The sequence below is a fragment of the Pristis pectinata genome, chromosome 6 (assembly GCF_009764475.1).
Source record: "Pristis pectinata isolate sPriPec2 chromosome 6, sPriPec2.1.pri, whole genome shotgun sequence".
Lineage (NCBI taxonomy): Eukaryota > Metazoa > Chordata > Chondrichthyes > Rhinopristiformes > Pristidae > Pristis > Pristis pectinata.
The window spans coordinates 53,057,073-53,081,268 of NC_067410.1; the positions used below are offsets into that span (position 1 = coordinate 53,057,073).

A 24,196-nucleotide genomic window follows, 5' to 3' on the forward strand; every position below is an offset into this window, starting at 1 on the left:
AGCCTGTGTTCCCTGGAGCAAAGGAGGACAAAGGGTGACCTGATCAAAGTATACAAGATAATGAAAGGCATAGATAGGGCAGATAGTCAGAACCTATTTTCCCTGATGGTGAGGGTAGCAAAAAACAAGAGAGCATAGGTTTAAGGTGAGAAGGAGTTATGAAGGGGATCTGAGGGATGCATTTTTTTTAAAAAAAAACAGAGTGGTTGATATCTGGAATGCACCGCCAGAGGTGGTAGCAGAATCAGATACAGTCAATATGTTTAAGAAGTGTTCATACAGTCACTTAAATAGTGAAGGCATGGAAGGATATGGTCCTAACGTGAGTAAATGGGATTTGTGTAGATGGGAAAAAGGTCAGGATGGACATGGTGGGCTGAAGGGCCTGTTTCTGTGCTGGACGATTCTGACTCTGTGACTCTAAAACTGATGCTTTGCAGATGATAAAAATTAGTGGAGCTGTAGATAACAAAGAAACTTGTCCAAGGATACAGTGGGTGTAGATCAGTTGGAAAGTTGGGTGAAGCGGTGGCAGATGGAGTTTATTCAAGACAAGTGTGAGGTAATGTACTTTGGAATGTCAAATTCTGGTAGGATACAGTAAATGGCAGGGACCTTAGAACCGTTGATGTACAGAGGGACCTTGGGGTGCAAGTCCATAGTTTCCTGAGAGTGATGACAGGTGCATAGGATAAGCCAAGAAGGCATTTAGTTTGCTTGTCTTCATAGGCTGAGGCACTGAGTATAAGAATGGGGACGTCATGTTGCAGTTGTACAAAATATTGGTGAGACAACATTTGGAGTATGTGTACCGTTCTAGTCACCACACTACAGGAAAGATGTGATAGCAATAGTGTGCAGAAGAGATTCACCAGGATATTGCCTGGAATGGAGGGCTGTAGTTATAAAGGGAGGTTAGATGAGCTGGGTTTATTCTCACTGGAATGTGGGAGGCTGAAGGGTGACTTCATCAAGATTTGTGAAATGATGAGGGGCATAGATAGAATGGATAGTCACAGTCTTTTTCCCAGGTAGGGGAGTCTAGAACCAGAGGGCACAGATTTAAGGTGAGAGGGGAGAAATTTAAAGGAGGTCTGAGGGGTATCTTTTTCCACACGGAGGGTGGTGAATATCTAGAACAATCTGTCAGAGGTGGTGGTGGGAGCAAATACAATGTTTGTATTTGGACAGGTACTTGGGATAGGAAAGGAGTAGAGGGATAAGGGCAAATGGGATTAGCAATAGATAGGCATCACAGTTGGCATGGATGAAGTGGACTGGAAGTCCTGTTTCTGTGCTGTACAATTCTATGGAGTTTAGAAGAACAATAGTTCTCATTGAAATGCACAAAATTCTGAGAGGATGACAGACTGGATGTGGGGCAGATGTTTCCCCTGGTTGTGATGTCTAAAGTGAGTGGTCAGAGTGTCAGGATACAAGGTAAAACATTCAGGGCTGAGAGAGAAGTTCCTTCTCTCAGAACGCTGAACCATGAAACCCTCGACCAAGAAGTTGTGGTGGTTGTGCTGGTGGTGCTGGTGAATAGGAGAGAGGAGATGGATGGATTTTGAGACACAAGGTGCATCAAGGGGTGTGGGGAAGCACAGGAATCTGGAGTTGAGCTGGAGGATCAGCCTCGTTTGTATTGAACGGTAGAGCAGACTCAAAGGGCTGAATGGCCTGTTATTTTCTGACACAGAGAGGGGGGGGCTGGGGGTGGGGAAAGAGGGTAAAACGACGAAGTAAGTGTGTTCCTAGAGGGTTTAAAGTGACCGAGAAAGACAGGGAAGGTTCAAAGAGATGGAAGCAGTGAGAAGTCACTGAGACAGCAAGGCTCATATATGATATTTCGCAATTGGATAGGGGTATGCAACATTATAGATAAAGTAGATAGTAGGAAACTTTTACCCCATAGCAGAGGTATATAAAACCAGAGGGTATAGTGTAGATGGGTGTTTGATAGTTGTATTGAAATGGTGGGCCGAAGTGCCTGTTTCTATGAGGGACAGCTCTATGATGATTTACACTGGAACATGTGAGCTTCTGTTCCTCATACTCCACTATCTCAATCTCTTTCATTGAAGTGTCTATTGTGTCTTGTCAACCTCAGGCCTCTGGTCCCTCCCAGCACAATAGAAACATAGAAAACCTACAGCACAATTCAGGCCCTTCGGCCCACAAAGCTGTGCCGAACATGTCCCTACCTTAGAAATTACTAGGCTTACCCATAGCCCTCTATTTTAGTCAGCTCCATGTACCTATGCAAAAGTCTCTTAAAACCCTATCGTGTCCGCCTCCACCACCGTTGCCAGTAGCCCATTCCATGCACTCTCCACTCTGAGTAAAAAAAAACTTACCCCCGACATCTCCTCTGTACTTATTCCCCAGCACCTTAAACCTATGTCCTCTTGTGGCAACCATTTCAGCCCTGGTAAAAGGCCTCTGACTATCTACCCGATCAATGCCTCTCATCATCTTATATACCTCTATCAGGTCCTCCCCCATCCTCCGTCTCTCCAAGGAGAAAAGGCCAAGTTCCCTCAACCTGCTTTCATAAGGCATGCTCCGCAATCCAGGCAGCATCCTTTGTAAATCTCCTCTGCACCTTTTCTATGGCTTCCACATCCTTCCTGTAATGAGGTGACCAGAACTGAGCACAGTACTCCAAGTGGGGTCTGACCAGGGACCTATATAGCTGCAACAATACCTCTCGGCTCTTAAATTCAATTCCACGATTGATGAAGGACAATACACCATATGCCTGCTTAACCACAGAGTCAACCTGTGCTGCTGCTTTGAGCGTCCTGTGGACTCAGACCCCAAGATCCCTCTGAACCTCCACGCTGCCAAGAGTCCTACCATTAATACTATATTGTGCCATCATATTTGACCTACCAAAATGAACCACTTCACACTTATCTGGGTTGAATTCCATCTGCCACTTCGTAGCCCAGCTTTGCATCCTATCGATGTCCCGCTGTAACCTCCAACAGTCCTCCATACTATCCACAACACCTCCAACCTTTGTGTCATCCGCAAACTTACTAACCCATCCCTCCACTTCCTCATCCAGGTCGTTTATAAAAATCACAGAGTAAGGATCCCAGAACAGAACCCTGAGGTACTCTATTGGTCATTGACCTCCATGCAGAATATGACCCTTCAACAAACACTCTTTGCCTTCTGTGGGCCAGCCAGTTCTGGATCCACAATGCAATGTCCCCTCGAATCCCATGTCTCCTCACCTTCTCCATAAGCCTTGCATGGGGTACCTTATCAAATGCCTTGCTGAAATCCATATACACTACGTCTACTGCTCTCCCTTCATCAATGTGTTTAGTCACATCCTCAAAAAATTCAATCAAGCTCGTAAGGCAGGACCTGCCCTTGACAAAGCCATGCTGACTATTCCTAATTATATTATACCTCTCCAAATGTTCATAAATCCTGCTTCTCAGGGTCTTCTCCATCAGCTTACCAACCACTGAAGTAAGACTCACTGGTCTATAATTTCCTGGGCTCTCTCTACTCCCTTTCTTGAATAAGGGAACAACATCCGCAACCCTCCAATCTTCTGGAACCTCTCCCGTCTCCATTGATGATGCAAAGATCATTGTCAGAGGCTCCGCAATATCCTCCCTCGCCTCCCACAGCAGCCTGGGGTACATCTCATCCGGTCCTGGCAACTTATCCAACTTGATGCATTCCAAAAGTTTCAGCACCTCCTCTTTCCTAATATCTACATGCTCAAGCTTTTCAGCCTGCTGCAAGTTTTCACTACAATCCCCCAGATCTTTTTCCGTAGTGAATACTGATATAAAGTATTCATTATTTACCTCCGCTATTTCTTCCGGATCCATACACACTTTCCCACTGTTGCACTTTCGCATCTTATCCTCTTGCTCTTCACATACTTGTAGAATGCCTTGGGGTTTTCCTTAATCCTGCCCGCCAAGGCCTTCTCATGTCCCCTTCTGGCTCTCCTAATTTCCTTCTTAAGCTCCTTCCTGTTAGCCTTATACTCTTCCAGATCTCTAACATTACCTAGCCCTCTGAACCTCTTGTAAGCTTTTCTTTTCCTTTTAACTAGATTTATTATAGCCTTTGTACACCACGGCTCCTGTATCCTCTAGTGACTCCCGTCTCATTGGAACATGCCTATGCAGAACTCCACACAAATATCCCCTGAATATTTGCCACATTTCTTCTGTACTTTTCCCTAAGAACATTTGTTTCCAATTTAAGCTTCCAATTTTCTGCCTGAGAGCCTCATAATTTCCTTTACTCCAAGTAAACGCTTTTCTAGTCTGTCTGTTCCTATCTCTCTCCAATGCTATTGTAAAGGAGATAGAATTATGATCACTATCTCCAAAATGCTCTCCCACTGAGAGATCTGACACCTGACCAGGTTCATTTCCCAATACCAAATCAAGCACAGCCTCTCCTCTTGTAGGCTTGTCTACACATGGTGTCAAGAATCCTTCCTGAACACACGTAACAAACTCCACCCCATCCAAACCCCTCGCTGTATGGAGATGCCAATCGATATTTGGGAAATTAAAATCTCCCATCACAACAACTCTGTTATTCTCACACCTTTCTAGGATCTGCTTCCTTATCTGCTCCTCGATATCCCTGTTACTACTGGGTGGCCTATGAAAAACACTCAATAAAGTTATTGACCCCTTCCTGTTCCTAACCTCCACCCAAAGAAACTTCGTAGACAGTCCCTCCATGACGTCCACCTTTTCTGCAGCCGTGACACTATCTCTGATCAACAGTGCCACTCCCCCACCTCTTTTGCCTCCTTCCCTGTCCTTTCTGAAACATCTAAAACCTGGCACTTGAACTAACCATTCCAGTCCCTGAGCCATCCAAGTCTCTGTAATGGCCACCACATCATAGCTCCAAGTATTTATCTAAGCTCTAAGCTCATCCGCCTTGTTCACAATACTCCTTGCGTTAAAATAGACACATCTCAAACTGTTGGTCTGAGCACGTCCCTTCTCTATCACCTGCCTATCCTCCCTCTTGTACCTACTACAAGCTTTCTCTATTTGAGAGCCAAACAGCTCTTCCCCAATCTCTCCAGTTCGGATCCCACCCCCCAACAATTCTAGTTTAAACTCTCCCCAACAGCCTTAACAAACCTCCCTGGCAGGATATTGGTCCCCCTGGGATTCAAGTGCAACCCATCCTTTTTGTACAGGTCATACCTGCCCAAAAGAGGCCCCAGTGATCCAGAAATCTGACTCCCTGCCCCTTACTGCAATCCCTCAGCCACGCATTTAACCTCCACCTCATTCTATTCCTATACTCACTGTCACGTGGCACAGGCAGTAATCCTGAAATTACTCCCTTTGCAGTCCTGCTTCTCAACTTCCTTCCTATCGTCTTTTTTCAGGACTACATCCCTTTTCCTACCTATGTCATTGGTGCCAATGTGTACCCCAACCTCTGGCTGATCTCCCTCCATCTGCAGGATATCTTGGACGCAATCTGAAACATCCCGGACCCTGGCACCTGGGAGGCAAACTACCAGAGTTTCCTTCCTGCGTCCACAGAATCACCTGTCTGACCCCCTAACTATAGAGTCCCCTATCACTACTGCCCTCCTCTCTCCTTCCCTACCCTTCTGAGCCAAAGGGCCGGACTCTGTGCCAGAGGCACTGCCACTGTTGCTTCCCCCAGGTAGGCTGTCTCCCCCAACAGTACTCAAGCAGGAGTACTTATTGTCAAGTGGTACAGCCACAGGGGTACTCTCTAGTACCTGACTATTCCTCTTCCCCCTCCTGACTGTGACCCACTTGCCTGACCCCCGTCGCCCCAGTGTGACCACTTGCCTATAACTCCTTTCTATCACCTCCTCATTCTCTCTGACCATACGAAGGTCATCGAGCTGCATCTCCAGTTCCCCAACACGGTCCCTCAGGAGCTGCAGTTTGACACACCAGGTGCAGATGTGGTCGTCCTGGAGGCTGGGAGACTCACCCCTTTTACCGCACAAGCCCTTTGAGCCAAACCCCAATCACTCTGCTCCCTGTCACTCCACTGCCCGCTCCGATGCTGCCCGCTGGATATAGCGGTCTTCTTTTTAAACTGCTCGCGCACTACCCGCTTACATCACACGCCTGCGCAGTCTCTCAATCTGTGCTCTGTTCCTGTCCCACCTGGCTTGTTAGTTTCCTATGCTGGGCTGTGGGTCTAATGATTGGCAGCTGTTCACCTCACCCAGCAGCTGTCTTGAAGGGGGTCTGAGCAGAGTGTAACCTGTCAGGATGGAGCCATCTGTCTCAATGTGTTTAGAGGTAACACCCAGTGCAACAGAGATCAGGACCAAATCCTGGGCACTTCTTCATTCTCAGGCTGTGGGACACTGAGGCTGATTTCATCACTTCCATTGCCGCGATGGCAGGATCAGGCAAAAGGGCTTCACTGTGGGACCAGTACGACAAAGGGAAATGAGAATTTTTTGAGAAGGTGACGAGGTGATTGATGAAGGTAGAGCAGTAGATGTTGTCTGCATGGATTTTAGTAAGGCATTCAACAAGGTCCCACGTGGTCGGCTCATCCAGAAAATTAGAGTGCATAGGACCTACGGTGACTTGGCTGATTGGTTCCAAAATTGGCTTGCTCATAAGGTGGATGGGACTTATTCTGGATGGAGGCCTGTGACTTGTGGTGTTCCGTACTGGGACCTCTGCTGTTTTTCATATATAATAAGTGATTTGGATGGTAGGCTGGGTAAGTGTGCATACGATACAGAGATTTGTGACATTGTGGATAGTGTAGAAGATTGCCAAAGGATACAGCGGGATATAGATCAGTGGCAGATATGTGCGGAGAAGTAGCAGTTGGAGTTTAATTTGGGCAAGTGCGACGTGTTGCACTTTGGGAGATTCAACAAAAAGGAAGAGTACACAGTTAATGGCAGGATCCTTAACAGCATTGATGAACAGAGGGATCTTGAGGTTCATGTATATGGCTCCCTAAAAGTGGCTGCACAGGTTGATAGGGTGGTAAAGAAGGCATATGGCATTTATTCGTTAAAGCATTGAGATCAAGAGACAGCAAGTTATCTTACAGCTTTATAAAACTCCGGTTAGGCCACATTTACTGTACTGCATTCAATTCTAATCACCTCATTGTAGGAAGGACGTGGAGGCTTTGGACAGGGTGCAGAGGAGGTTTACCTGGACACTGGCCTGGTTTGGAGGGCATGTGCTTTGAAGAGAGGGGTTGGACAAGCTAGAGCTGTTTTCTCTGTAGCGGCAGAGACTGAGGGGAGATTTGATAGATGTTTATATAAGTATGTGAGGCATAGATAGAGTAGACAGCCAGAATCTCTCTCTCCAGGACTGAAATGTCTAGTATTAGAGGGCACGTATTTAATATGAAAGGGGGAAGTATAAAGGAAATGTGCAAGGCGAGTTTTTATTTATTTTAATTTTTTTTGTACAGAGCGTGGCAGAGGCCTGGAATGCACTGCCAGGAATGGTGGTAGAGGCAGATAGCATAGGAGCGTTTAAGAGACTCTTAGATAGGCACATGAATATGCAGAGAAGGGAGGGATGTAGTCAATGTGCGGGGAAGAGGAATTCGATTAATCAGGAGTTATTGGTTTAATTAGTTTGGCACAACATCGTGGGCCGAAGGGCCTGTCCCATGCTGTACTGTTCTCTGTTCTAATAACCAGTGTGAGGATGAGCATAAAAGCTGAAGGAACAGTTTGATCCTCAGCCCAATCAACCATAAGGACTTTTAATGAAGGAAGAATTAATATAGCCAAGGTCTTTATTTAATGTACAATATAGTAACTGCCCAGTAACCAAGATGCGATGCAATCAGATAGGGAACAGCAACTGCAAACTAAACCAGTGTTAATTCCTCAAGTGTCACTCGGAGCTCACCCAGCCCCCTGTACACACTGCACTGAGGGTGTTCCTGTGCCCACCAATGGTTCAGACTACCCATCACTCAACCTAATGAAACACCTTCACAAATCAATGGATAACTGAATGAATAAAGCTTTCTGTTTTACATTGACAACACCAACCTCATTACAAACAGCCTTGATCCCCAATTGTAAAGGATGCTTTGCAGCTGGTCTAACACTGGCTCCTCTGTAGCTCTCTGTGCTTTGAAACCCCAGCATTTTCTGGCAAGCTTGTGACACCTGATCTTGAAGTCCCATTCAATAGCATCAAAATGGGGGAAACTGCAAACATTCACTCTGCACCTTCCTTGCAGAAGTGGGGAGCCCATGCACTGCTGCCCAAACAGGCTCCGTGTGGAGGCCTCTATCCAATTGACATAACTGGGAAATTCCTATGTCATAGGGCAGAGAGAATCCTAACTGTACAAATACTACTTCACAACACTCAGCAATTGTCAACCATTCTGCTGTGAATAAATCAGACTTCACTTTACCGGAGGGAGATGGGGTGGGTGGCGCAGGGTAGCATCAGCAGAGACATTTGGAGCAGTGCCCTGTGCCCAGGATCGACTGAGCCCAGTTTTGGGTTGTGATGAGATGAGTTAGAATAGGATGCCATGAGATTGGATGGGGTAGGTTCAGGGATCTCCATCACTGTACATTATTTCATTTAAAAGATTCTACACATATTTAAATTAAATAAGAATTCATTGCTAAAAACATGTCTATTTTAGAAGCAGTACGGAAGCACTGAGACAGTTGAGCATTACACTCTTCAAGTATGTTAGTCATGTGGGAAGGAGGTTGGGTGGAGTGTCTGAGCTTCAAGGCAAGGAGGAGGGTACCAGTAGTCCCCTCAATAATCACGCACAGTCACTCCATGGCACAGGACACTGTGCCATCTCCACCCTTTCGCATACAGGAGCCAGCTTGGCCAACAGGTTCACTTTAAATGTGAACCTGTGGATTCTCTGAATACACATCATTGTGGCGATTTTTGGAAGGTGGAATGTGCCTTACTTCACAGTAAGGTACTTCTCAATACTGCATGACTGGACCTAGTCAAACAAAATATAAAATATTTCTCTAACAGAACAGAGGTTGTGCACTAAATTTCAGGCAATTTTGTTATTGTTTCTCTCCTCCCCCGAGAGAGATTTGGTGAGTGAGGAGGTTAGCAACAAAGCATATATCAAACTTCTGGTCTACTTCTGCTCTGTCAGTTGGTACCTAGGCAGCAGAAATGATCTCACACACAGTCATTACACAAATCACCAACCAGATTTACGTGAACCTTCAAATACCATTGCCAAGTGTAGTCAGAGAAAGAAAAGGAGTGTCCTTCAAATGTAAACAAATCCACTCTGTGTCCATGTGCACTGGTTAAACAGTCTAATTCATAGTGGACCTGAGTTCACATCTCAGCATCAAGTGGGAGACCAAGCAAGTTGCCCAGCATACCAGGTGATCACCTTCCAGTTCCTCCACATCACCACCACCAAGACCAGCAGAAACAAAGTGCAGAACGTCCTGCTCCGTGTCTTCATCAGTGGCACCAAGCAGTTGGTCAGAGTTGAGATGAAGACCAGGAGCACCGCTATCACAGCCAGCAACACGTTGATGAGTTTGCCCAGCAAGGTGCGTGCCGTACCGTTCTCCAGACCCTCCAGCTGTACCACCTGTTGTTGCTGCTGCTGCAGTTCCATCTTGGAGATACGAGTCTGACAGGCTTCCAGAGCCTCCTGTACAATTTAGAGATTCAGGCACCAGTTACAAACAATCAGGGCAGTCCACACAGAGGGGGTCAGGGAGAAATCATTTCTGAAGGAATGGGAAATGTGGGGGAAGGGGGGACAAAGGGTGGAGGGGGGCAAAAATTGGGAGGGGTGGAAGGGTGTCTAGTCTTCACCCTCAGCAACATTTTCTCATGTTATACCTATATCCCTTAATTCCCAGAAATCTATTGACCTGCTTTGAATGAACACAATGATCCAGCCTCCACGTTTCTCCAGGGTGAAGGAATTTTCTCATCTCAGTCCCAAACGTACTACCTCATGTTCTAAAACTGTGACCCCCCCCCCCCCCCCCCCCCCCAAGTCCTAGACTCCTACATCTAGTCCATCAAGCTATAAAGGCTTAGATTCATCAAGCCATACAGCACAGAAACAGGCCCTTTGCCCCACAACATCCACACCAACCATTAAACACTCATTTTGCACTCATCTTACACTAATCCCAATTTATTCTGCCCACATACCTATTCCCCCGTCCCCTCATATTCTCTCACCTACACTATGGAATGTTTACAGTGGTCAGTCAACCAACTAATCAGCAAGTCTTTGGGATGTGAGAGCACCCAAAACCCACACAATCACAGGGAGAATGTGTAACCTCCACACAGACAGCACTGAAGGTCAGGATTGAACCCAGTGCCACTGGAGCTGTGAGGCAGCAGGTCTACCAGCTGCACCAGTATGCCGCCCTTTAAAAAATATTTTATGTTTCAAATGAGATCTCCTCTCATTCTCCTGATCTCTGGAGAATATAGCCCCAGTCTACTCCTCCAACTTCAACTTCAATCTCTCCTCCAACTTCAAACCTGCCATCCCTGGAACCAGTCTAGTGAATCTTTGCTGTGCTCCCTCTATGGCAAACAGACCAAAACTGTACACAATATTCCAGGTGCAGTCTCAACAAAGCCCTGCACAACAGTAGGAACTTCCTCACTCCTGTATTTAAATCTTCTCATTATGGAGGGTAACATACCATTTGCCTTCTTAGTTGCTTCCTGTACCTGCATGTTGGCCTTCAGTGGCTTGTGCACAAGGACAGCCAGGTTCTTTTGAACATTTGCACTACCCAACCCTTTACCACTGAGCAAGTACTCCACAAAGTGAATGACCTCATATTTTCCCACACGATACTCCCAGCTGCCCACTCACCATCTACATCCCCCTAAAGCCTTCTCCTTACTCACAACCCAATGTTATACCTACATTTGGAGACAATAAATATGGCGTTTGGTCCCCACAGCCAAACTGTTGATATAGATAACGAATAGCTGGGCCCCAAACCCCCATTCCTGTGGTAAGCCACTAGGTAAGGCTGCCGATTTGAGAACTATCAGTTTATTCCCACTCTGTACTTTCTCTCTGATAACTAATTCTCAATCCATGTCAGTAGGTTACCCTCATCTCCATGAGCTCTGACCCTGCTAATACACCCCAGAACGCTAATAGATTAGTGAAACATGACTTTCTTTTGATAAATCTAGTGGAATCTTCTCAAGCTCACATTATTCTTTTCAAGGTGTTCTATTATTACATCTTTCATTATAGATTTCAGTAATTTCCCTACCACCGTCATTAGGCTAACAGGTATGTAGTTCCTAGTTTTCTTCTCTCCCTCCCCAGCCTTGCTTAAATAGTGAAGTCACATTTAGGCCTCCTGGAGACAGGGCTGTACTGGAGCTAACATTGGGAAATGAGGCCAGGCAAGTGATGGAAATGTCAGTTGGGGGGGTGGGTGGGGATGATAGCAATCATAATTCTTTAACTCTCCAGGTAGATATCAAAAGGGATAAGGATGGTCTGGATGTTAAGGTCCTAAATTGGGAGAAGGTTGATTTCAATAACATAGGACAGGACCTGGCAAAAACAGATTGAGAGCAGCTGCTTGCTGGTAGAACAAGGCCCAAGTGGGAGTCTTGAAAAGTGAAGTGGTGATAGCTCATGGCCAACATGTTGGGTTAACGGTGAAAAGGATAGTAAGATTAGGCAACGCTGGATGACAAAGGGATATTGAGGGTTTCTTGGAGAAAAAAAGGAAGCATATGGCAGGTATGGGAAACTGAAAACGGGAGAAACCACCAAGGAGTATGGAGACTGTAGGACAGTACTTAAAATAGAAATTAGGAGGACAAAGAGGGGCCATGAAATATCATTGGAGGACAAAATTAAGGAGAATCCCAAGGCATTTTAAGTATAGTGGGAGCAGAACGGGGAACCAGAGAAAGAGTGGACCCTCTCAGGGACTAAAGAGGCAATCTGTGTGTGGAGACAGAGGATGTGGGTTAGGTCGTAAATGAATACTTCTTGCATGTATTCACTGAAGAGAAAGACAGGATAGATGGAGACAAAAGAGACTGCAGATGCTGGAATCTGGAAGGAAAAAAAAACAGAACTCAGCGAGTCAACCAGCATCTGTGGAGGCAACAGGTGTATGACTAAAATTCAACAGGTTGGATACACGTCATAGAACTGTACAGCACAGGAACAGGCCCTTCAGCCCATGATGCTGTGCCAAACTAATTAAATGTAATTAAACACCTATCCAAACTAATCCCTTCTGCCTACACAAGGTCCATATCCCTCCATTCTCTGTACATTCACATGCCTATCAAACAGGCCCAAACACTTCTATTAGCCTCCACCACTTGAGCAGGAAGGAGAACAGCCCGAAGTCGTGGTTCACGTTGGTACCAACGACATAGGTAGGAAGAGGGACAAGGTCCTGAAAAGTGAGTTTAGGGAGCTAAGCAGAAGGCTGAAGAACAGGACCTCAAGGGTAGCAATCTCGGGATCGCTGCCAGTGCCACACGATAGTGAAGGTAGGAATAGGAGGAGATGGCAAATAAATGCGTGGCTGAGAAGTTGGCGCAGGAGGGAAGGTTTTAGATTTTTGGATCATTGGGATTGAGGACGGATTACACCAGAACCTAAGGGGGGGGGGGGGCCAATATCCTTGCAGCCAGGTTTGCTAGGGTGGTTCGGGAGGGTTTAAACTAGTTTGCGAGGGGGATGGGAACCGGAGGAGTAGGTCAGAGGAAGAAGGGGATGGGGAAAAGTCAGATCTAACATGTAGAGAGGCTTTGAGGAAGGAGAAGCAGAGTACAGGGTATAAAAGTAGAAAGGTGGATGGGCTAAAGTGCATTTACTTAAATGCAAGAAGCATCAGGAATAAGAGAGATGAACTGAGAGCTTGGATAAGTACATGGGACTACAATATTGTGGCTATTACAGAGACATTGCTGACACCAGGGCAGGAATGGATTTGGAATATTCCTGATTTTCAGTGTTTTAAAAGGGATAGGGAGGGGGGGAGAAGAGGAGGAGGGGTGGCGATACTGGTCAGCTGCAGAAAGGGTGGATAATGTAGAAGGATCCTCTCTAGAGTCAATATGGGTAGAGGTTAGGAACAAGAAAGGAGCAGTTACTCTATAGGCCCCCCATTACCAGTAGGGATACTGAGGAGCAGAGTGGGAGGCAGATTTTGGAAAGATGCAAAAATAAGAAGGTTGTTATCGTGGGAGACTTCAACTTCCCAAATATTGATTGGCACCTGCTTAGTGCCAAAGGTTTAGATGGGACGCAGTTTGTTAAGTGTGTCCAGGACGGATTCCTGTCACAGTATGTTGATGGGCCGACTAGAGGGAAGCATAAAACCATAGAAAAACTACAGCATAGAAAAACAGGCCATTCAGCCCTTCTAGTCTGTGCCGAAACATTATTCGGCTAGTCCCATTTACCTGCCCCCAGCCCATACCCCTCCAGACCTCTCTCGTCCATGTATCTATCCAATTTACTCTTAAAAGTTAAGAGCGAGCCCGCATTTACCACATCAGATGGCAGCCCATTCCACACTCCCACCACTCTTTGAGTGAAGAAGTTCCCTCTAATGTTCCCCCTAAACCTTTCCCCTTTCACCCCAAAGCCATGTCCTCTCGTACTTATCTCTCCTAATCTAGGTGGAAAGAGCCTACTTGCATTAACCCTGTCTATGCCCCTCATCATTTTATAAACTTCTATCATATCTCCCCTCATTCTCTGCCCCAAGGAATAAAGTCCTAACATGCTCAATCTTTCCTTATAACTCAAATCCTGAAGAACCGGCAACATTCTTGTAAATCTCCTCTGCACTCTTTCAATCTTACTGACATCCTTCCTGTAGTTCGGCGACCAGAACTGCACACAATATTCTAAATTTGGTCTCACCAATGACTTATACAACCTCACCAAAACATTCCAACTCCTATACTCAATACTTTGATTTATAAATGCCAGGATGCCAAAAGTCTTTTTTACAACCCTGTCTACCTGTGACTCTACTTTCAAGGAATTATGTATCTGAACTCCCAGAGCCCTTTGTTCCTCTGCACTCCTCAGTGCCCTACCATTTACTGTGTATGTCCTCCCTTGATTTGTCCTTCCAAAATGCAACACCTCACACTTGTCTGCATTAAATTCCATCTGCCAGCTTCTGGACCATTTTTCCATTTGGTCAAGATCCCTCTGCAAGCTTTGAAAGCCTTCCTCACCGTCCACTACACCTCCAATCTTAGCGTCATCTGCAAAATTACTAATCCAATTTACCACATTATCGTCTAGATCATTGATATATACAACAAACAACAATGGCCCCAACACAGATCCCTGAGGCACACCACTAGTCACAGGCCTCCAACCTGAGAAACAATCATCCACAACCACTCTCTGTCTTCTCCCACTCAGCCAATTTCAAATCCAGTTTACAACCTTTCCATGGATACCCATTGACTGAACCTTCTGAACTAATCTCCCATGTGGGACCTTGTCAAAGGCCTTACTAAAGTCCATGTAGACAACATCCACAGCCTTACCTTCATCTTTCTTAGTGACCTCCACAAGATTCGTTAAACACGATCTACCACGCACAAAGCCATGCTGACTATCCTTAATCAATCCTTGGCTGTCCAAATACTTATATGTCCTATCTCTCACAACACCTTCCAATAATTTACCCACTACTGATGTCAGGCTCACTGGCCTGTAATTACCCAGTTTACTTTTCGAGCCTTTCTTAAACAATGGAACAACATGAGTTATCCTCCAGTCCTCTGGCACCACACCCGTGGCTAAGGACATTTTAAATATATCTGCCAGGGCCCCTGCAATTTCTACACTAGTCTCTCTCAAGGTCCGAGGAAATATCTTGTCAGGCCCTGGGGATTTATCTACCTTTATTCGCTGTAAAGCATCAAGTACCTCCTCCTTTTTAATCTCTATATGTTCCATGACACTAGTGCTTGTTTCCCTTCCTTCCATATCCACGATGCCAGTTTCCTGAGTAAATACTGACGCAAAAAAACTGTTTAAGATCTCCCCCATCTCCTAAGATCTCCCCCATCTCCTGAGGCTCCACGCATATATGACCACTCTGATCTTCTAGGGGACCAATTCTGTCTCTTACTATCCTTTTCCTCTTAATATACCTGTAGAAACCCTTTGGGTTTACCTTCACATTATCTGCCAAAGCAGCCTCATGTCTTCTTTTTGCCTTCCTGATTTCCTTTTTTAGTATCTTCTTACATTTCCTATACTCTTCAGGAATGCCATATTAGATCTTGTTTTAGGTAATGAACCGGGTCTGGTGACAGATCTATCGGTGGGTGAGCATTTGGGGGACAGCGACCACTGCTCCATAACCTTTAGCATTGTCATGGACAGGGATAGGGATAGGAGTAAAGAGGACGGGAAGATATTTAATTGGGGAAAGGCGAATTATGAGGCTATAAGGCGAGAACTTGAGACTGTAAATTGGGATGACATTTTTGAAGGGAAATATACTGTGGAGATGTGGTCGATGTTCAGGGATCTCTTGCAGGATGTTAGGGATAAATTTGTCCCAGTGAGGCAGAGAAGGAATGGCAGGGTGAAGGAACCATGGGTGACAAGAGAGGTGGAACAACTAGTTAGGAAGAAGGCAGCAGCATACATAAGGTGTAAGCAGCAAGGATCAGATAGGGCTCGTGAGGAATATAGAGTAGCAAGGAAGGAATTTAAAAAAGGGGCTGAGGAGAGCGAGAAGGGGACATGAAAAGGCTTTGGCGAGTAGGGTTAAGGAGAATCCCAAGGCTTTTTTCTCATACGTGAAGAGCAGAAGGATGGCGAGAGTAAAGTAGGTCTGATTAGAGACAAAGGTGGGAAGGTGTGCCTGGAAGCTGTGGAAGTGGGTGAGGTTCTCAATGAATACTTCTCTTCAGTATTCACCAAGGAGAAGGATCTTGATGATGCTGAGGACAGTGTTGGTAAGGGTAATGTTCTAGAGTACGTAGATATCAAGAGAGAGGATGCGTTGGAGCTGTTAGAAAATATTAGGACAGGTAAGTCCCCGGGGCCTGACGGAATATTCCCCAGGCTGCTTCATGAGGCAAGGGAGGAGATTGCTGAACCGTTGGCTAGGATCTTTGAGTCCTCTTTGTCCACGGGGATGGTACCGGAGGATTGGAGGGTGGTGAATGTTGTCCCCTTATTCAAAAAAGGTAGTCGGGATAGTCCAGGGAATTACAGACCAGTGAGCCTTACGTCTGTGGTGGGTAAGCTATTAGAAAGGATTCTAAGAGATAGGATCTACGAGCATTTAGAGAATCATGGACTGATTAGGGACAGCCAGCATGGCTTTGTGAAGGGAAGATCTTGCCTCACAAGCCTGATAGGGTTCTTTGAGGAGGTGACCAGGAAGATTGATGAGGGTAGTGCAGTGGATGTGGTCTACATGGATTTTAGTAAGGCATTTGACAAGGTTCCGCATGGTAGGCTTTTTCAGAAGGTCAGAGGCCAAGGCATCCAGGGAGGCTTGGCCGTGTGGATTCAGAATTGGCTTGCCTGTAGAAAGCAGAGGGTTGTGGTGGAGGGAGTGCATTCGGATTGGAGGGCTATGACTAGTGGTGTCCCACAGGGATCGGTTCTGGGACCTCTACTTTTTGTGATATTTATTAATGACTTAGATGAGGGGGCGGAAGGGTGGGTTAGCAAGTTTGCAGATGACACAAAGATCAGTGGTGTTGTGGATAGTGTGGAGGGCTGTCGAAGCTTACAGAGGGATATTGATAGGATGCAGAGCTGGGCTGAGAAGTGGCAGATGAAGTTCAATCCGGAGAAGTGTGAGGTGGTACACTTCGGAAGGACAAACTCCAAGGCGGAGTACAAGGTAAATGGCAGGATTCTGGGCAGTGGGGAGGAGCAAGGGGATTCGGGGGTTCATATCACTGAAAGTTGCCTCACAGGTGGATAGGGTAGTTAAGAAGGCTTATGGGATGTTAGCTTTCATAAGTCGTGGGATCGAGTTTAAGAGCCGCAAAGTAATGATGCAGCTTTACAAAACTCTGGTTAGACCACACTTGGAGTACCATGTCCAGTTCTGGTCGCCTCATTATAGGAAGGATGTGGAGGCGTTGGAGTGCAGAGGAGATTTACCAGGATGCTGCCTGGATTAGAGAGTATGGATTATGAGGAGAGACTAAAGGAGCTAGGGCTGTTCTCATTGGAGAGGAGGAGGATGAGGGGAGACATGATAGAGGTATACAAGATATTAAGAGGAATAGATAAGAGTGGACAGCCAGCGCCTCTTTCCCAGGGCACCAATGCTCAAAACAAGAGGACATGGCTTTAAGGTAATGGGTGGGAAGTTCAAGGGAGATGTCAGAGGGAGGTTTTTCACCCAGAGAGTTGTTGGTGCATGGAATGTGCTGCCTGGGGTGGCGGTGGAGGCTGATACGATGGTCAAGTTCAAGAGATTGTTAGACAAGCATATGGAGGAATTTAAGATAGAGGGATATATGGGAGGAAGGGGTTAGATAGTCTTAGGAGTGGTTTGAAGGTCAGCACAACATGGTGGGCTGAAGGGCCTGTATTGTGCTGTATTGTTCTGTGGTTCTATGGTCTCGGTCTGAAATGTTGACTGTATTTCCCTCCATAGATGCTGCCGAGCCTGCTGAGTTCCTCCAGCATCTTGTGTGTATTGCTCCAGATTCCAGCATCTGCAGAATCTTGTGTCTCAGGTGTATGGAAGAATGAGCAGACCAGGGAGTCCCAAAGAGAGTGATCGCTGTGGGAAGCAGAAAGGAGAGGAGAGGGGAAGAGGTGGCTCGTGGTGCAATCCCATTGGAGCTGGCAGAAATGGTGGAGGATGACATGTTTGATGCAAAGCTGGTGGGGTGAAAGGAGAGGATCGAGAAACTGAATCCCTGTCCTGTCTGGGGTCAGGTGGGTGAGAGCAGCCCTTGTGAGGGCTCCATCAACTATGGCTGAGGGGAAAATACATTTCCTGAAGGAGGACATTTCAGACGCTTTAGAGCAAAAGACCTCATCTTGAGAACAGATGAAGTGAAGACAGAGAAATTAAGAAAAAGGAATGGCATCTTTATAGGAGGCAGGGTGAAAGGAGGTGTAGTCGAGGTAGTTGTGGGAGTTAATGTGCTTACAGAGATGTCAATAGCAAATCTGTCTCCTGAGATGGAGATAGAGGGATCTAGAAAAGGAAGATAAGTGTCAGACATCGTCCAGGGACATCTGAGGGCATGATGGAAGGTGATGAAATTGACAAGTTCGCATGAGTGCAGGAAGTAGCACCAAAGTAGTCGACGTAGCAGAAAACTAGTTGGGGGTGTGATGCCGGAATATCCTGGAATAAGGACAGATCCACATACCCAAGGAAAAAGTAGGCACTGCTGCAGCCCATGTCATTCCCCACAGCAACTCCTTTGATCTGCAGAAAGTGGGAGGAATCAAAAGAGATGCTGTTGAGGGCAAGAACAGGTTCTGAGAGGCAGATGGGAGCGTTAGTGAAGGGGGAGCTGTTTGGGTCTTTGTTCAGGAAAGAAACAGAATCCCAAGACCTTTTTGATGGGGAATGGAAGTGTATCGAGACTGGACATCCAAAGTGAAGATGGGGCAGTGAGGGCTGGATACTTGTAAGTTGTCAAAATGGTGAAAGGTGTTCCGGATAGAGGTGGAAAGGGACAAGACAATGGGAGACAGGACAGAGTCCAGGTATGATGAACTGAGTTCAGTGGGGCAAGAGCAGGCAAAAACAATGGGCCTACCAAGATAATTGGGAAAAGATAGAAGTGGGGTGTATGGGGTTGGGGCATTATCAGGTTGGAAGCTGTGGAGGGGAAATCTCCTGATGTGACAAGAGATCTGTGACAGCGCAGGGCAATGGCCTGGTGTTTGTTCATAGGGTCATGGTCCAGAGGAAGATAGAGGAGGTGTCTAAGAGCTGCCATCTAGCCTCTGTAAGGTAGAAGTCAGCCCAGATCACAGCACCACACTTGTCAGCTGGTTTGAGGATGAGCTTGGGATTGGTGTGAAGTCAGTGGAGAGCTGCGCGTTCGAATGGGGTGAAGAGGCAAGGCGACTGATGTCATGTCAGCAATTGGAAATGAAAAGGTCAAGAGAGGGTAAAAGGCTGGAAAGGGGTGACCATGAGGAAGGGAAGTGCTGGACATGGGAGAAAGGATCAGTAGTAGAGGGTGAGGCCTTCCTGCTGAAGAAATAGGCAAAGGTGGAGGCGCAGAAGGAGAGCGCGACATCAGGTCAGGCCTGGAACTCACAAAGTGTGCATAGTGGTACGGAGGTGAGGACTCTGCTCAGTGGAGGGGTTTGGCAAGGTGAGAGATGAACATGGGGGAGGATTGAGGAGGAGGGAGGTGGTGATTGTGGGCTGGGAGGGAGAGAAGTGGAGCAAAGCAGAGCATGTTTCTGCTCTGTATATGAATTTCAGAAACAGAGCAAGCTCTCAGAAGCTGAGCTATCGGGTTCAAGTGGCAAAGATGAGTGTCATACTGACTCAATGAGCATGTCTGTGAGCTGACCTGAATATCCTGTGCTCGCTCATAAGACTGGTAGGCAATCTTCTCCTCCATGCTCACCAACTCTTGCTTTAGGTTGAGGATTTCGTGCTGGTGAAGCTCTGTCAGGTCATTGAGCTGATCCTCAAGCCGCTCACACCTATAACAGACAGTAGTACATGTCATTCAACTTATTGCAGCAGCCAGGACAGGCCTCTATTTGTGTTAAGTTGAGGCTGAATAAGCACAAAAAGTCAATCTCAGTTCTCCAGGCATCCCCAGGAAAGGTCATCTCGGCACCTGTCCCTTCTTCATCGTGAGCACCAGCCCAAAGGTCCCATCCTATCTTCTCTCTGCTCCCTCACCTGACACACACATCTGCATCAAACCATGCCAACTTCTGAAGAATTATTGCCTTGAGCATAAATGGAGCAACAGACTCAGGGGTACAGTTCAGAGAAGTACAGCTGGGTAAAGTAACTCACGAAGAACCTTGAATCCCAAGGGTGGAAGAGGCAGCTGAGAGTGGAAACCCTAGGCAAGGGGCAGGGAGGTCTGGACTGATGAACGAGGGAGGGTACTTGTTCTGTCCGTCCTTCCACTTCGCTATCAATGGTCTTGCTTCAGTTGCCTCTACCTTAGTCTGTGCAACACTCTCCATAAACTTCAGCCTTGTTACCACAATTATTTGCTTAAACACTCCCATCATGGCTCAGTCAAGAACAGTATTAACTCATGGACTTCAGGGTTTTGTTCAAGAACTGATAATACATCCGTGAGACAAGATCAACGAAGACACAAGGTACAAACATGACATTTTTAAGCAAACTACCAGAAGAATGGAGCCTCTGACAGTTAATCAGGGAGCTGATCAGGCAGCCACAGCAACAACGAGGACAGAGAAGAAACAACAACGTCAGCACTGATTTGATGTGAGTTAGTTGGCAGCAGTCAGGGGAGCCGTAGACATGAGAAAGTACATTGTGTCCAGACTGAGAATTGGAGGAATACTTGTACATAGCAACCCTCAGCTGAGGGATCCCCGACCCAGCTGACAGTGGCCTAAGTAATTTGAAATTAGAATTCTATCAGTGATTGGAGAGTGATCTGCACTAATGGAATCTGTTACACATAACCCGAATAAAGCTGTAAAGTTAAATCTTCTAGTTGTCTGTCCAGTCATAAATCACCCACTCAGATTCCTGCCAGGGTGACAAGGGTTCAGAAACAGCTCCCACACCTCCCATGGCTTCCATTCTGTGCTCCAAACTTAAACACTTGAGACTCTACAAATGTGATGGTTATTGCAGCCCCTCTCTCCATTTCACTCCAGACTCTGTATCAACTTGTGAACAAGCCCTTGCTTACATGAATTTCTACATTCACATCTTGACTTTGATGGAGCCACAGCCAAGAGATGTTGCTACCCATCAATGAGACTTCAACGCACGGCTACATCTTCCACACAATTGTAGTGAAGCAGCCTTGTCTCACACTCACATATTGCATTCACTGGCACAGACCACACACACACACATCCTGACAATGAATAAACACACAGGTAGAGAAGGAAATACAAGTAAATTTATATGCAAACTACTGGATTTTAACTGAGGTGAGGGAAGTGAAGCAGGTGGATCCACCTGAGACTACCTGTATCGCTCTTCCTGCAAAGTTTGTAGCATCAGTGTATAATCCCTTTGATAGTGAGACTTCAAAGTGTCAAATGATTCCTCCAGCTGGGCCTGTGTCTCTTTTACTTGCTGCAGTTCTTGGAATAGCCCCTCGAAGCTCGAGCAGGCGAGGTCTAGCGTGTTGTTTTTGGAGGTGGCAGGTTCCAGTGGTGCCCCTGACACACTGTTGGCAGCTGATCCTGATGTGCCACTTGAGCATTCCTCCTCACTGCCATACTTGGGGCTGGACTGCAGGTTGCCACAGATGCCCAGGCCCTTGAGGCACTCCTCTGCCTGGGCTTCGTCCAGCGAGTCCTTCAGGGCAGGGATGTTGTCAGCGCTGCCAAACCTGTTGCGGAGGAGGGACGCGATCTCCCGTGGCTTGGAGACCACAGCGCCTGCAGCTGAGTGGGTGGCTTGTGAGAAGCTGGAGAGACCACCCCGTACACTACCCACGACACCCTCACTGAAACCCGTCACCTTGGCCCCTACGCCTCTCAGCCCCTGCTGCATGTCCCGCAACACATCTTTGGGCTGCCGAGGCATGCCATTGTGCTCAATCTCACGCAGCTTGCGGTGACACTGCTCCAGCTTGCGCTGCAGCTGCAGGATGGTCTGAGCCGACTTCTGGTTCTTCTTCTCGAAGACCTGCTTGATGCGGGCCCCCTGCTGTCGGTCAGCATTGTTGGCCAGCTTAAGGTACTCCGCCACATTGTCATCCCGGGCTGTCTGCTCCACCTTCAGCTGCTCCGTCAGCTTCAGTACTTTCTGCTGCAGGTGAGTAATGGCTGCTTTCGTCCTCTGAGGATCCAGCGCACTGTCCAGGCTATCCACGCTAATCCCCCCATCTGAGCTCGACACAGCCACGCCCAATGGGGCTACACTGTTCACTTCCAGCCGTTCGACCTGTGATACAGAATCAAAAATTAGCTTATTACTTGCAGGTATTTTTTGTTTAAAAGGTTGGACAGATGCCAACTTGTAACCGTGTCAATTAAAAATATGATTTATTCCCCCACTTTCTCCCACACAAAGCCCAGAAGCTTTTCCCGCATGAATCTGGGATGTTCAGCAAGCAACAGTAACTTGCTACAGGAATGAAAGCAGTTGTTGCCCCAGTTCACATCTTGGTGCTGCCTACTGAACTAAATGGAAAGTTGTGGGACTGCCCAAAAGCACCAGACCTCTCCCTGCACCCAGTGTTCCACTCAGACAGTTGTGGACTGTCCAGTGCCGGGACATTTCTGCCCATTCCCCATCAGTTGTGGACTGCTCAATACCTGGACATTCCCACCCAGTCCTGGGGCAAGGTTGTTCTCATCACTGAATGATTGCTGTATTAGTGTCCCAAACGCTGTCACTGTGAAGGAACGAATTGTGCGCAAAGCATTCCCGCTCCTGGTTTCTGTAATGGCGTACATGGGAATAAATGTACATACAGCATGCCATTTGTGGTTACTGCTCTCATGTCCGTGGGACTAAATGTATCCAAAATCTAAACGCATCCTGATGAAGGATCTTGGCCGGAAACATCAACTGTTTATTGACGTTGATCAATAAACAGCCTGACCTGCTGAGTTCCTCCAGCACTTTTTGTGTATTTTTAGGGATTCCAGCATCTGCAGAATTTCTTGCATCTCCAACAAGATATAAAATTGGCTTGGTGGAAGGAGACAGAGGGTGGTAGTGGAGAGTTGTTTTTCAGACTGGAGGCCTGTGCTGCAGGGATTGGTGCTGGGTCCACTGTCGGTTGTCATCTACATTAACAATTTGGATGATTAGTAAGTTTGCTGGTGGCACCAAAATTGGTTGTGAGGTGGACCATGAAGAAAGTTGTCTCAGGTTACAATGGAATCTAGATCAACTAGAAAAGTGGGCCATGGAATTTAACTCAGACAAGTGTGAAGTGAAGTACTTTGGGAAGGTAAACTAGGGCAGGACACGTACAGTGAATGACAGGGCCCTGGGGAGTTTTACAGTACAGAGACACCTTGGGGTATGTTCATAGTTCCCTGAAAGTAGCAACACAGGTAGAGAGGTTGGCGAGGAGGGCATATGGTATGCTTACCTTCATCAGCTGAAGCAATGAGTACGGGAGTTGGGACATCATGTTACAGTTGTACAAAATGTTGGTTACATCACATTTGGAGTATTGTGTGCAGTTCTGGTCACCATACTACAGGAAGGATGTGATTAAGCCAGAGAGGATGCAGAAAAGATTCACAAGGATATTGCCTGGATTGGAGAGCTTGAAGTTATGAGGGACTTGATAGGCTGGGACTGTTTTCCCTGGAGCAAGGGAGGCTAAGAGATGACATGATAGAGGTTTAAAATATTATGAGAGGCCTGATAGGGTACATAGCCAGAGTCCGTCTCCCACGGTAGAGGTGTCTAAAACTAGAGGGCAGAGATTTAAGGTGAGGAGGAGGTGGTTTAAAGGGGATCTGAAGGTTAATTTATTCACACAAAGAGTAATTAATATCTGGAATGAGCTGCAAGAGGTGGTGGTGGAGGCAGGAACTGCAACAACATTTGAGGCAACTGGACTGGCACCTGAATGAGCAGGGTATAGAGAGATATAGAATGAATGCAGGTGTGGGATTTATATAAATAGGCATGATGGTTCGCATAGACGCGATAGGCTGAGCAGCCTGTTTCTATGACTCTAACGTGGTCTCCTCTACACTGGAGAAACCAAACAGATTGGGTGATCATTTGCAGAGCACCTGCGCTCAGTACACAGTGGTGACCCTGGGCTTCCTGCTGCCTGCCACTTGAATTCTCCATCCCACTCTAACCCATCAGTCTGTGGTCTCCTGTATTGTTACAGCAAGGCACAACACAAGCTCAAGGAACAGTACCTCATCTTCTGTCTGGGCATGTTGCAGCGTCCTGGACTCAATATTAGCGATCCAAGCTTCAAGCTTGGATCGATACTTGGAGCTACGATGTGGTGGCCATTATGGAGACTTGGATGGC

General features: G+C 46.7%; 1 protein-coding gene across 4 annotated transcripts in view; it reads right to left on the reverse strand.

The window, feature by feature from the left end:
- Nucleotides 1–7,253: 7,253 nt before the first annotated feature.
- LOC127571672 (transmembrane and coiled-coil domains protein 1-like) overlaps nt 7,254–24,196 on the reverse strand; it is a 59,348-nt gene continuing 42,405 nt past the window's right edge. For 3 of the 4 annotated variants that reach the window (XM_052018259.1, XM_052018262.1, XM_052018260.1), the window contains exons 3-5: nt 21,198–22,123; nt 19,569–19,704; nt 7,254–9,678 (exon numbers count right to left, since the gene is read on the reverse strand). In XM_052018259.1, coding sequence (XP_051874219.1) covers nt 9,364–9,678; nt 19,569–19,704; nt 21,198–22,123 — 1,377 coding nt within the window. In that variant the 3' untranslated portion in view covers nt 7,254–9,363. Of the gene's footprint in view, nt 9,679–11,473; nt 12,097–19,568; nt 19,705–21,197; nt 22,124–24,196 lie in introns of those variants that run through there. The other variant, XM_052018261.1, reaches the window with a different exon arrangement.